Source organism: Oncorhynchus masou, chromosome 9 (assembly GCF_036934945.1).
Source record: "Oncorhynchus masou masou isolate Uvic2021 chromosome 9, UVic_Omas_1.1, whole genome shotgun sequence".
NCBI classification, from domain to species: Eukaryota; Metazoa; Chordata; class Actinopteri; order Salmoniformes; family Salmonidae; genus Oncorhynchus; species Oncorhynchus masou.
The window spans coordinates 78,474,976-78,490,051 of NC_088220.1; the positions used below are offsets into that span (position 1 = coordinate 78,474,976).

A 15,076-nucleotide genomic window follows, 5' to 3' on the forward strand; every position below is an offset into this window, starting at 1 on the left:
TAACAACACGACCGCTGATCCGGAAAAACTGGTGGGACGTGACACGTCAAAAGTGGGCGTGGCAATGAAGGGACCAATGGGAAGGATGTTTATGGTGCGTCGCCAAAAGGTGTCTTTCCGATTCAGATTTTGGCGTTGATGAGCATCTGATTTATTCTCTACGATAGATAAGGTGAGTTATTTTACGATGATCATAAATGGTATTACATTACGTGGGAGAGCGTGACCATGTTGGCTCAATAAAAAGGATATGTGGGGATTTGAGTTTTTACGGTGCAAATGTGCTGGTGTGCTAGCTAGCTATCGGTTCCACAAACACCGCCGATTATGCTACATTACCAAGCTAGCTGATGCGTTTCACAAAAAGCGTAATGCAAAGCATTGCACTGAGTTTTTACATATTCCAAACTGGAACCTATCCTGATCTCCGTCTCACCTCGGAAAATAGAGAGACAGATATGATAGCTATCTCTTCCCCCATCGTCAATCGTGGGCCCAAATAAATGAAAAAGAATCAAGGTTGTGGCATGGTTTGAAATTATGGTTGCCTGCAAGCAAATCTTTGCTTTTGCGATACTCAGCAGGTCAAATACACAGCAGTCTTCTTACGCATGCAGTCTTGTGTCTGTCAAAGCATTCACTGTCCTGTGACAGATAAAGATCAGACCCGTTTTGAGTTCTATTGAAGATAAGTTTACCACTAGTTTGAATCAACTAATCGTTCTCTGGTTGCTCTGCTCCTGTTTTCGTCTTTCAGGAGGAAGCTGAGCCCTGCTCTGGTTGCCTGAGAACACATCTGCTGTAGCACTTACCTATTTTGTGTGACCTTTGAGTGAACTAAGGGAGTGTGTCACCTGAGGCAGGACAGTGGGATTCTTCTCAACAGCAGGCCTTCATCCAGCGATCTACAGCCTGACTGCTCTCTCCACCTCTCTCTGGATCCCCCCCCCCTTTCATCCCTTCCTCTTTCAGACTTCTCTATGCTTCTGCCCAATTATGTCCTTCTCCATTTCAGAGTCCCTCTGTAAGACCACTGTCTCTCCATCCCTATCTCCATCCCTCCTTGATCTCTCTCTCTCGCCATCTGCCTGTGCACCTCTCCTGACCGCCAGGCTGGATTTCCTGCAAATGAAACACCTGAAGAGGAAGAGGAAGAGTAACTACAGCGTTCGTGAGACGCAGACGCTGATCCGGGAGATCCACAAAGCGACGAGACGTGCTGTTCTCCCGCCAGCAGAACACCGCCATCAACGAGTTGAAGAGACGAGCCTGGGAGGAGGTCGCAGGAGGCGTCAACGCACTGGGAGAGGGTGAACTACGCACAGCTTCAGAGGTGTGTGTGGAGGGGGCTTCCATAGTGACACATGATGTTCTAAAAGAGTTTTGTGGCACTCGAGTCTGATCTCTAGACCACATTGAGTGTCTCGTATCGGATACATTTGCACTCCGTCTTGACTTGGACAATGAGGATTCATTTCTTCCAGAGACAAGTGGTGTAAAAACCTCATAATAATCAGCTCCCATTGTCAGCGCATAAAACTGCTTCGCAAGCCCACATATCCTCACTCCTTTTATGACACATTCATATCTTATCGCCTATTGAAACTTGGGCTTCCTACTTTCATCATATACTGTCTGGAGACCAGGTGAAGTTGGAACATATTTAGTATTTTTTTATTTGTTATAGACTTGTTTGGGTTAGTGCTAATTTGTATTGGCTCTCTCTATTTGCCCTCACTTTAGGTGGCCTGAAACACAACACTGAAAAGAGTATTTATCCTTCATATAAGGGCCGCATTTCAATAGTTTAATTCACCCCGATTCACTAGAAGGAATTCCTTTGGGCACCAACTTCCCAGTGCTGATTTTACCTCGACTTCCTGAAGCATTTTGAGTTGTGACATCACTGTCTGTAATGGTTGTGTGTGTGGTTCCAGGTGAACAACCATCACTGTTTGTAATGGTTGTGTGTGTGGTTCCAGGTGAAGCGGCGTTACCTGGACTGGCGGTCGCTAATGAAGAGGAAGCAGCTCCGTGCTGAGCTGTCTCTCTCCACAGGGCTGAAGGCAGAGTATGATCCGTCCTCCCCTGAACACGACGCCTCACTGGGTTCAGGGGACCAGTCGCTCGACCTCTCTGGCTTTCCCAAGGAGTCCCAGTGTGACTGGCAGGACCTGGCGGATCTTGGAGAGCCCAGCGGACACTCGATGTCTACGGGGGTTAAGCTGGAGGAGGAGGCCAATGGATACAGGGTGAGGATCCATGTGTTTGTGTGTGCGTTATTGATTTGTGAGTTGAATAAAGGGAACATGATTCATTAAAAAATATGTATATATTGTAGAATTATTGCGCAATCGATATCCATAGGCTACATGTATATTTTTTTATCTGGTGTTAGTGCGTAGCCTAAGCTTTAGTTCCTAACTGTGGAATGCCAAATACACGCCAATTGCCAAATGATTTTGGGAATGTGGGCAGAAAAAGTCAATCCACTGAGGCAAGAAAGACAAGGGCTTCGAATACTCATATTAACTGTACTAAACTCAGCAAAAAAAGAAAGGTCCTCTCACTGTCAACTGTTTATTTTCAGCAAACTTAACGTGTGAATATTTGTGTGAACATAAGATCCAACAACAGAGACATAAACTGAACAAGTTCCATAGACATGTGACTAATGGAATAATGTGTCCCTGAACAAAGGAGGGGGAGGGTCAAAATTGAAAGTAACAGTCCGTTTCTGGTGTGGCCACCAGCTGCATTAAGTACTGCAGTGCATCTCCTCATGGACTGTGCCAGTTCTTGCTGTAAGATGTTACCCCACTCTTCCAAGGCACCTGCAAGTTCCCGGACAAGTTCCGATCCAACAGGTCCCAGACGTGCTCAATGGGATTGAGATCAAGATCCGGGCTCTTCGCTGGCCATGGCAGAACACTGACATTCCTGTCTTGCAGGAAATCACCCACAGAGCGAGCACTATGGCTGGTGGCATTGTCATGCTGGAGGGTCATGTCAGGATGAGCCTGCAGGAAGGGTACCACATGAGGGAGGAGTATGTCTTCCCTGTAACGCACCAGTGTTGATATTGCCTGCAATGAAAACAAGCTCAGTCCGATGATGACACACACCACCCCAAACCACCTCCAAATTGAAAGAGTACAGGCCTCTGTAACGTTCATTCCTTCAACGATACCTAGGCGGCGTTGTTGCCGGTGATGTCTGGTGAGCACAACAGGCCTACAAGCTCTCAGCAATAGGCTGAGAGTCTGAGCACTGAAGGAGGGATTGTGCGTTCCTGTTGTAACTTGGGCAGGTGTTGTTGCCATCCTGTACCTGTCCTGCAGGTGTGATGTTCGGATGTACCAATCCTGGGCAGGTGTTACACGTGGTCTGCCATTGCGAGGACGATTAGCTGTACGTCCTGTCTTCCTGGAGCGCTGTCTTAGGCTTCTCAGGGTACGGACATTGCAATGTATTGCCCTGGCCACATCTGCAGTCCTCATGCCTCCTTGCAGCATGTCTTAGGCACGTTCACGCAGATAAGCAGGGACCCTGGGCATCTTTCTTTTGGTGTTTTTCCAGAGTCAGTAGAAAGGCCTCTTCAGTGTCCTACATTTTCATAACTGTGACCTTAATTGCCTATCTTCTGTAAGCTGTTAGTGTCTTAACGACCGTTCCACAGGTACATGTACTTGTTGATGGTTCATTGAACAAGCATGAGAAACAGTGTTTAAACCCTTTACAATGAAGATCTGTGAAGTTATTTAGATTTTTATGAATTGTCTTTGAAGGGCAGGGTCCTGAAAATGGGACGTTTCTTTTTTTGCTGAGTTTTTGTGACGTGAATTGAGTATATAGTATGGTTATTGGTCATCGTATGGATATAGTTAGTATGCCAAGTTCCCGGATGTCGTACTAAATTTGCCAAAATATGAAGTATACACACATGGGACACTTTTTCTGTACTTTCGGGCCCATAATGCAATTCAGGAAATGGGCGTGGCTTCACATCATTGTCAGAAGGAAGTGGTGGAGAATATGCAGCCGAAGTACGAGAGCGGATACAAATTTATTGCTTTGCTCAACATTTGTCATAATTAGTGAATGTAATAAAGTAATAACTTTTCAAATAAGTTACGTTACACATTTATATTGGATGACAATTTGTTATCTACGCTGTCCTTACGAACCACATACCGGTACATACTGCTGTAATGAAATGCTATGTTGCTAGCTAGCTAACATTAGTTGGCTACTTATACATCAAATATGCCAGTATAATAACTATAGGCTAACTAACTACCCAACATTGACTTGATTATTCACGTCATTTTTAGCTTAGCTTTATGGTATAGTCTTAGTGCGTTCTCAATGGACATTATGTTGCTTTTGTAAATTCGCTCTGGCTATCTACTCCGATTTCAGAGCACTCTCGCCTGAGTGTACCAGAGCGCAGAATAATGAATTTACGAACACTCAATACCCGTTGAATATGGCCGGTGTCAGCAAAAAGCTTAATAAAATTGTCAGCAGCACAGTTAGTCACCAACGCTCTGGATAACTTAAGCTGCCTAACCATCTCTGCTAGGGTGAGATATGGTCAGAGTGGTCTCATTTGTGTCTGGAAGTAGCTAGCCAACATTCGCTTGGGTGCTTGACTGCCGTTATAAGGTCAGAACGCTCAAATCAACCCTACTCCTTGGCCCGAGCGTCCAGTGTGTGCTCCGAGAGCAATACGCTCTGAATTTACAAACTGACAATCTTACCACGCTCTGAATTTACTAGCGCACACCAGATTGAATTTAAGAACACACCCGAAGTCGTAAAATGTTTTAACTAGTAATTTGTTATGCTAACTAGCTATTAAGAGGTTGTGTAGCAACAGCATCATCTTCCGGTAGACGGGCAATGAGCTCGTATGCTCAACTGAAAGGATACAGTTTGTTTACAGTATACTAAAGTGAACTAATTGTATACAGCATGTTAGTATGGGTATTCTTGACTAACAAATAGCCTACTAAAATGTCATCAGTTATAAGCGGCGGCTCTTTGCGTCTGTACAGCACATTTTCTATATTGTGGGTTAGGGTCGGGTGCGGGCCTCAGATTTTTACTCTCACATAGTTGGGCGGTGGGGAATGGGTTACAAACCACTGACCTGTGCATCACTAGTGTGCGTGTCAGGATGTGTGTATGATATTAATCAGTATGTCAATGATCTGAGTCTCTGTCTCTGTCAGCTGGAAGGTGATAGTGGTGAGGGTGAGGTCGAGGATGATGATTGTTTCCCCTCCCTCCTACCCGACATGGGAGAGCGAGATGGACGTATCCCTGAAGTATTTTCACACATTGATGAGTTCGGAATGCTCAGCGCATCAAAGGGGGCGGCGGCCTCAATGAATCGGGACCTCTCATCGACCGGCCTGGGTGGACTGGGCTTTGCTGGCTTAGGATTAGCCAATCACGAGAGTGCAGGACTTCTGGTTGCCTTGGAGAAGCAGCGTGTGGAGCTGGAGAAGCAGCGTCTGGCTGTGGAAACGGAGCGGCTAGCGGTGGAGAGAGAGAGACTCCTACTGGAGAAGGAAAGACTGAGTCAGTCGGATGTGGAGAAAGAGAGATTGCAGCTGGAGAAAGAGAGATTGCAGCTGGAGAAAGAGCGACTTCGGGTGTTGCTCATGAACCAATCAGAACGGGCCACAGCTCCCCCCCAGCAAAGCCCTCCCTCTTCCTCCACCCCTACCACCACCTCTTCCTCTGCTGTGGATGGACAGAATGAGAGAAAGGAGAATAAACCCTGGCTTTCTATGATAGATCTGGAGGGTGAGAGACTGAGGCTGGAGAAGGAGCGACTGCAGTTAGAGAAAGAGAGGCTGCAGTTCTTTAAGTTTGAGTCTGGACGACTGCAGATAGAGCGGGAAAGACTAGAGGTGGAGAAGGAGAGAATACAGCTTCACCAGGATCAGGGTCGCTGAGGGAGCAGGAGGAAGGAGAGAGGAAGGATAGCATCAAATTGTATTTGTCACATGCTTGGTAAACAACAGGTGTAGACAAACAGTGAAATGCTTAGGGGCCCTTCCCACCAACACAATGCGAAAGAAGAGTAAAACACCTAATAATAGATACACAATGAGTAACGACAACTTGGCTATATACAAGTGGTACAGGTACCGAGTCGATATGCAGGTAATTGAGAGAGAGAGAGATGTACATAGTAAACCTTAGAAGCAGCGTATGTGGTGAGCATTAAAGCATATCTATGAGAGAAGTGCCTGGAAGAAGAGCAAACGAGGGGAGGGGGGGTATCTCAGTGTAGGCAGGCCAGCTACGAGCCTATATGAGCAGTCACCTCCATGGTCCAGTGAGACTCTCTCCCTCTCCTGTCTGTTTCTGGCAGCTCCAATTGCTTGTTACAGTTCAGTCTGATCCACAATGGTTGAAACAAGGTGCACAGCTCAACCAAACTGACCTTAGATCAGCAGGGTGTCATCATCCAACTCCAGGTTGATGACGGAGGATATTTATCCAGTTTTATTTCCTGTAGAGGCAGGACCAAGACTGAAACTGCCACTCAAACTCAGTAGCCTCATCCAATCACATTAAAAAAAAATCTCCCTGCCAATCATTCTGTTATGTGTGTGGACTTGCATTAACAGGGATTCTTTCAATTCAGAGGAGTGGTTCATTTTAACGAGATAATCTGTCTGTACAATGTGTTTTGTATAAAGTGAGTGGTTGTGTACTGGGAGAAATGGTTTTGTCCCTGGTAAAGTTGTGTGTAGCTCAGTAGTACCATCCATGTACTGCATAGGAAGTGGACATAATGTAGAATAGCTGTAAACTCAAAGCACAAAATGCTCTATGTGTGACTGTTTTCCAACCAGTGTCATATCAGGCCTTACAGATGTCTTTATTTTTCCAAACCTGAGTCTTTTATAATTGTTTTATTTTGATAGTGGGTGTGGTTTGGTACTATGATGAAATGTTTTGTGTGGTGTTCCATAGTAGCCCTGTAGTTGAATATATCTGCTGGTTCACCCGTCGTCCAAGGAAAGAGTTGAGTAACTATTTAAAAAGGAGAGCAAAAAAGAGATGGGATATGTTTTCTGCATTGCCTTGACTCGCAATAAAGGATATATAAATAGGGTCTTTTTACTTTATTCTGACTGTTTTTTTAATACATCTGGTGTACCCCCCCCCCACACACACACACACACACCTGATGTATATGGTGCATTTGGAAAGTTTTCAGACCTCCTTTTCCACATTTTGTTACGTTAGTCTTATTATAAAATGGATGGAATAAATGTTTTTCCTCATCAATACCCCCTAATGACAAAGGGCAAACAGGTTTTTGGAAATGTTTGCAACACAAGTATCTTATTTACATAAGTATTCAGACCCTTTGCATTGAGACTCGAGATTGAGCTCAGGCGAATTCTGTTTCCATTGATCATCCTTGGGATGTTTCTACGACTTGACCTCAATCTATGGTAAATTCAATTGATTGGGAAAGGTCCAACAGTTGAGTGCATGTCAGAACAAAAACCAGGCCATGAGGTTGAAAGAGTAGTCCTTCGCCCTCCGAGACAGTATTGTGTTGAGGCACAGATCGGGGGAAGGGTTCAGAAAAAAGATCTGCAGCATAGAAGGTCCCCAGGAACCCAGTGGCCTCCATCATTCTTAAATGGAAGTTTGAAACCACCACGACTCTTCCTAGAGCTGGCCGCCCGAACAAACTTAGCAATCGGAGGATAAGAACCTTTGTCAGGGAGGTGACCAAGAACCCCCATGGTCACTCTGACAGAGCTCTCGAGTTCCTCTGAGGAGATTGGAGAACCTTCCAGAAGGACATCCATCTGCAGCACTCCACCAATCAGGCCTTTATGGTAGAGTGGCCAGACGGAAGCCACTCCTCAGTAAAAGGCACATGACAGCCCGCTTGGAGTTTGCCAAAAGGCACCGAAAGGACTCTCAGACCATGAGAAACAAGATTCTCTGGTATAATGAAACCAAGATTGAACTCTTTGTCCTGAATCTCAAGAGTCAAGTCTGGAGGAAACCTGGCTCCATCCCTACGGTGAAGCATGGTGGTAGCAGCATCATGCTGTGGGGATGTTTTTCAGCAGCAGGGACTGGGGGACAAGTCAGGATCAAGGGAAAGATTAATGGAGCAAATTGCAGCGAGATCCTTGATTTTAAAAAACTGCTCAGGACCTCAGACTGGGGCGGAGGTTCACCTTCCAGAAGGACAATGACCCTAAGCACAAAGCCAAGACAACGCAGGAGTGGCTTCGGGATAAGTCTTTGAATGTCCTTGCGTGGCCCAGCCAAAGCCTGGGCATGAACCCTATCGAACATCTCTGGAGAGACCTGAAAATAGCTGTGCAGCAACGCTCCCCATCCATCCTGACAGAACTTAAGAGAATCTGCAGAGAGGAATGGGAGAAACTCCTCAAATACAGGTGTGCCAAGCTTGTAGCATCATACCCAAGAATACTCAAGGCTGTAATTGAAAAGTTGTTCAACAAAGTACTGAGTAAAGAGTCAGAATACTTATGTAAATGTGATATTTCATTTTTTAACATTTTCTAAATATTCTAAAAACCTGATATTGCTTTGTCATTATGAAGTATTGTGTGTAGATTGATGGGGAGAAAAAATTAATTTAGAATAAGGTTTAACGTAATGAAATGTGGAAAAAGTCGAGGTCTGAATACTTTCGAAGTCAGAAGTTTACATAGACCTTAGCCAAATACATTTAAACTCAGTTTTTTATCATTCCTGACATTTAATCCTAGTAAAAATTCCATGTTTTAGGTCAGTTTGGATCACCACTTTATTTTAAGAAGTTGAAATGTAAGAAAAATAGTGGAGAAAATGATTTATTTCAGCTTTTATTGCTTTCATCACATTCCCAGTGGTTCAGAAGTTTACATACACTCAATTAGTATTTGGTAGCATTGCCTTGAAATTGTTTAACTTGGGGCAAATGTTTTGGGCAGCTTTCCACAAGCTTCCCACAATAAGTTGGGTGAATTTTAGACCATTCCTCCTGACAGAGCTAATGTAACTGAGTCTGGTTTGTAGGCCTCCTTGCTCGCACATGCTTTTTCAGTTCTGCCCACACATTTTCTATAGGATTGAGGTCAGGGCTTTGTGATGGCCACTCCAATACCTTGACTTTGTTGTCCTTAAGCCATGTTGCCACAACTTTGGAAGTATGCTTAGGGTCATTGTCCATTTGGAAGACCCATTTGCGACCAAGCTTTAACTTTCTGACTGATGTCTTGATGTTGCTTCAATATATCCACATAATGTTTCTTCCTCATGAAGCAATCTACTTTGTGAAGTGCACCAGTCCCTCCTGCAGCAAAGCACCCCCACACCATGATGCTGCCACCCCCGTGCTTCACGGTTGGGATGGTGTTCTTCGGTTTGCGTGGTATGATGGCTGCGTGGTCCCATGGTGTTCATACTTGCATACTATTGATTGTACAGATGAACGTAGTACCTTCAGGCGTTTGGACATTTCTCCCAAGGATGAACCAGACTTGTGGAGGTCTATACATTTTTGGGGGGGTTTTGGCTGATTTCTTTTGATTTTCCCATGATGTCAAGATGCACTGAGTTTGAAGATAGGCCTTGAAATACATCCACAGGTACACCTCCAATTGACTCAAATGATGTCAATTAGCCTAACAGAAGCTCCTTAAGCCATGACATAATTTTCTGGAATTTTCCAAGCTGTTTAAAGGCAGTCAACTTAGTGTATGTAAAATTCTGACCTACTGGAATTGTAATACAGTGAATTATAAGTGAAATAATCTGTCTGTAAACTATTGTTGGAAAAATGACTTGTGTCATGCACAAAGTAGATGTCCTAACCAACTTTCCAAAACTATAGTTTGTCAACAAGAAATTTGTGGAGTGGTTGAAAAACAAGTTTTAATGACTCCAACCTAACTGTATGTAAAATTCTTACTTCAACTGTATACACACACACACACACACAGAGTAGGAAGTTTAAATCACAAAGGCTAGGCTTTTGTTAAACGTTCGGATTTTCTGTTGTCTGTTTCTGCAAGGAAAGCCTATATGAAAGGATCTGCTTCAGCTGCTGACTGGCTTAGGTTTTTAGGTCAAATACTATTTGATTAAATTGTCCTTTTTCACTGGTGAAACGTGTCTTGAATGATGTTTAATAACTAAATAAACAACGAATTGTGTAGAATAGAAAATATTTGCAGCAGCTTGGCTCCTCAACTGTGGAAATACTGAAAATATCCCTTATCTGTCTAGTAAAATACCTACTGGTTACCATATCTGTCTAGTAAAATACCTACTGGTTACCATATCTGTCTAGTAAAATACCTACTAGTTATCATATCTGTCTGGTAAAATACCTACTGGTTATCATATCTGTCTAGTAAAATACCTACTGGTTATCATATCTGTCTAGTAAAATACCTACTGGTTATCATATCTGTCTGGTAAAATACCTACTGGTTATCATATCTGTCCGGTAAAATACCTACTGGTTATCATATCTGTCTAGTAAAATACCTACTGGTTACCATATCTGTCTAGTAAAATACTCCGTGGTTATATCTGTCTGGTAAAATACCTACTGGTTATCATATCTGTCTAGTAAAGTACCTACTGGTTATCATATCTGTCTAGTAAGAAACCTACTGGTTATCATATCTGTCCAGTAAAATACCTACTGGTTACCGTATCTGTCTAGTAAAATACCTACTGGTTATCATATCTGTCCAGTAAAATACCTACTGGTTATCATATCTGTCCAGTAAAATACCTACTGGTTATCATATCTGTCCAGTAAAATACCTACTGGTTACCGTATCTGTCCAGTAAAATACTCCGTGGTTATATCTGTCTGGTAAAATACCTACTGGTTATCATATTTGTCCAGTAAAATACCTACTGGTTATCTTATCTGTCTAGTAAAATACCTACTGGTTATCTTATCTGTCTAGTAAAATACCTACTGGTTATCATATCTGTCCAGTAAAATACCTACTGGGTATCATATCTGTCCAGTAAAATACTCTGTGGTTATACCTGTCTAGTAAAATACTCTGTGGTTATATCTGTCTAGTAAAATACCTACTGGGTATCATATCTGTCTAGTAAAATACCTACTGGTTATCATATCTGTCCAGTAAAATACTCTGTGGTTATATCTGTCTAGTGAAATACCTACTGGTTATCTTATCTGTCCAGTAAAATACCTACTGGGTATCATGTCTGTCCAGTAAAATACCTACTGGTTATCATATCTGTCTAGTAAAATACCTACTGGTTATCATATCTGTCTAGTAAAATACCTACTGGTTATCATATCTGTCCAGTAAAATACCTACTGGGTATCATATCTGTTCATTCACCATTCCAACCCATCAGCGTTGCAGTTCTCGACACACTCGAACCAGTGCGCCTGGCACCTACTACCATACCCCGTTCAAAAATAATCTTGCCCATTTACCCTCTGAATGACACATACAGAGTCCATGTCTCAATTTTGTCAAGTCTTAAAAATCCTTCTTTAACCCGTCTCCTCCCCTTCATCTACACTGATTTAAGTGGTTTTAACAGGTGACATCAATAAGGTGTCATAGCTTTCACCAGGATTCACCTGGTCAGTCTGTGTCATGGGGAAGAGCAGGTGTTCCTAATATTCTGTTCACTCAATGGCGATATAAATGTAATGTAAATGTCAATGATATCTATAGTTATTGCCAAGAATGTCATTGTCATCATTTCCATGTGGAAAATGAGTAACTACACTATATTTCTGGAAGGGTCTTCTCCAATAACTCTTCAGAAACTATGATCTTGAAGTCATACGCAGTACAACCAAATATGTTGTTAGTACTTCTTAAGGATCCATCACTCAATTTTCACCTAAAATGACATACCCAAATCCCACTGCTTGTAGCTCAGGACCTGAAGCAAGGATATGCATATTCTTTACACCATTTGAATTTGAAAGGGAACGCTTTGAAGTTTGTGGAAATGTGAAATTAATGTTGGAGAATATAACACATTAGTTCTTTGTATTTTTTTGTACCATCATCTTTGAAATGCAAGAAAAAGGCCATAATGTATTATTCCAGCCCAGGCACAATTTAGATTTTGGCTACTCGATGGCAGCGGGGTATGTGCAAAGTTTTAGACTGATCCAATGAACCATTGCATATATGTACAAAATGTTGTATCAAGACTGCCCAAATGTGCCTAATTGGTTTATTAATACATTTTCAAGTTCATAACTGTGCACTCTCCTCAAACAATAGCATGGTATTCTTTCGCTGTAATAGCTACTGTAAATTGGACAGTGCTGTTAGATTAACACAAATGTATGCTTTCTGCCCATATCAGATATGTCTGTGTCTTGGGAAATGTTCTTGTTAATTACAACTTCATGCCAATCACATTAGCCTACGTTAGCTCGACCGTCCCACGGGGGGGGGGGCACCGATCCCATAGAGGTTAAAGAAATACACAGAGAAAAGAGGGGTTGATATTTTACTAGAAAAAGAAACCTAATACAAAGAAAGATTGTGTTAAACCCAGAAAAACCTAAGGTGGTTAGTAGTCAGCCAGCAGTCAGCCTGTCTGCTTCAACGATACACAGATAGGAGTGCCTGCTTGGGGTTAGTTCATTTGGTGGGAGATTGAAAACTAAAACAACAATCTAAATATCTTGTAAGCTCTAGAGGGTTAAGAGAGGGAGAGAGAAAAAGACTAGGGCTCAGAGTGAGAGTTTAAATACTGACTGGTCGTGTCAGTGCCGATAAGAGTCGAAAGGTCAAAGCTAGAGAAGGTCAAAGGTTTAATGTCAAGGGTTAGGTCAAGGTGACTTTGTGTGCATTGACACTCAGTTTAGGCAGGACCCTGTCAGTGGGAGGAGAGGAGAAGAGTGGGGGAGAGGAGAGGAGATACACAGTGCTCAAAATGCCAGGGCCAAGGCAATACTACCCACGCAACTGCTGTCAATGCCACCAAACTCCAGCGTTCAGTTAGAACTCTTTCATTTTAAACTTAGAAAAAAAACTTGAATTTAGTTATTTTAGTTATTTTTTCTTTCTCCCTTTCCTCTTAGCCCACCCAGACAGCTGCAATGGACATTAAAACAGAAGACGGCCAGACAAAATAACCCTTTCACAGGAATAAACATGACAATCTGGGACTATTGTACGAACAGAGGCTATGTTCTCAAAATGGTGGACAAAAAAAACGAAATAAAAACAGGGAACAAACAACTAGAACAAAAGGGACATGTCATGTGGTGTCAAAGATCGTTCTGTAAGAGTTGACACTGTGTACGTGACAATGTGTGTTCCTGTTTGTAAATTTGATTGTGAGTGTCAGATTGACATTCAGTGTGGATTAGGACATACAAAGACTGGAACATAATCATTATCATTATCAAAACACCCTTTAACAGAACATATGTCATGGCCTCTCAATGGTGATCATATCATTTTCTATAGCTCTCTATAGACGTGTATATATATATATATATTCATTTGTATTATATATAATATGTATTTATAAAAAGATGTATTCATAATTACAAGTGGCATTTTCTTATATTCATTATTGCAATGAATTATTACCTAAGATGGTTAAAAAAGAGAGGTGAGTTCAGTTTTGCTACACAGTAATTTACAACAGTTTAAAATGCAAGCTTCTGAAACAGTCAGTACCTTCCCTCTCCACTGGAAAACAACATGTCCATGTCTCACGTGACACCCTGTCCCCCATTTAGTGGACTACTTTAGACCAGCGCTCTAGATGGCTAAATGTGGCCCTGGTCAAAAACAATACCTTATATGGGGGGTGAACTTTAATACGTTTTCTTCACTTCTCACAGAATGTACAGCTTTACCTCTGTTCCCCGTCCAAAGAAGTGATACATCTTAGTTGTTATTTAGCGTCACTGTCATTATTATGGATCATTTCAATAACTATTACTCTTTTTTTATATTCATTTTTTACAAACCCCTGTGAATCCTACGGTCGTGTTAGCCATATGAGTTTGGAGATATCCAAGTTTTCGTCTATTACGGTAACTTCAGTGATCTCTGCATTGTGTTTGCGAGACGCTAACCAAAGCGTTGTAAAAGCATGTTCGTCTGAACAGTTCATGGAGAAAGAGCAGGTTTGTACAGTCCAACGTTTTCAGGTTTACAGTTTTCTGGTCTTTAGAAGTGATTCGCCTGGAGCTTATTCTTCGTAGGCAAGTGAAGATGATGAAGATTTGTCCTAAAGCATTGTTTCCTGGTAGGGGATCAGGGGTGTGGCTTGTTAGAGGACGCAGTCTATCACATTGGAGCAGATAAAGTCATGTCTGCCTGCTCATGACAGTGCTCAAAGTCTTCATCATCGTCATCACCATTTTCATATTTTTATCTTTCTCTGTTATTCTTTTCGGTTCCACGTCGTCAGTGTGCTAACTGTTAGTTTGTCACCTTGTTGTCCTTGTTTCATGGAGCTCAAATTAGGATTTTAGTGTGATGGTGATCATCATATTTGTCCCTCCTCTCTCCCTGTTGTTGCTGTTAGCTTGCTGGCGGTCTCTGGTCTGTCTCTGTGTGTGGCGTCGGGGTGGTAATGACGTAGCCGTGTGTGTGGTTAAGGCACAGTGTGTGTTTTTGGTTTTCAGGGTAGGCCCGATGGTAGGGTAACCCCTGGGTGTCTGAGGGAGTGGCCAGCATGGACGGCCTTAGGGCAGTCCGGTGTTAAGACACGCCCATTCTCACCCACACTGCCCGTGATTGACAGCCGAGCCTTGTTCCTCATAGCTTCTGTGAAGGGCAGCTGGAGGGGAAGAGCCAGGGGAGGATGACAGGGTGATTAGAGAGGGAGGGGCAATGGGAAAAGAGGAAATAGAAAGAAAGAAACAGTTGTGAGTTTTTGTAATAGGAACCTAATGAATCATATACATAATTCATTGTCAAAACATAGGAACACACAAATACATGTTCATATGCTCATAAGCATGAATTAATACACACACACACACACACACACACACACACACACACACACA

At 42.6% G+C, this 15,076-nt stretch overlaps 1 protein-coding gene and 1 pseudogene across 1 annotated transcript; one reads left to right on the plus strand and one right to left on the minus strand.

Annotated features, from left to right (window-relative positions):
- The first annotated feature begins 22 nt into the window (after positions 1–22).
- On the plus strand, positions 23–7,143 carry msantd4 (Myb/SANT-like DNA-binding domain containing 4 with coiled-coils). The gene is given in 5 exon segments (XM_064975245.1): positions 23–172; positions 758–1,203; positions 1,205–1,333; positions 1,983–2,252; positions 5,238–7,143. Coding segments are annotated over 4 exon segments (1,338 nt in total). The 5' UTR covers positions 23–172; positions 758–996; the 3' UTR covers positions 5,970–7,143.
- A 5,387-nt stretch (positions 7,144–12,530) lies between these two features.
- The window catches only part of LOC135546651 (glutamate receptor 4-like), a 196,661-nt pseudogene continuing 194,115 nt past the window's right edge, over positions 12,531–15,076 (minus strand).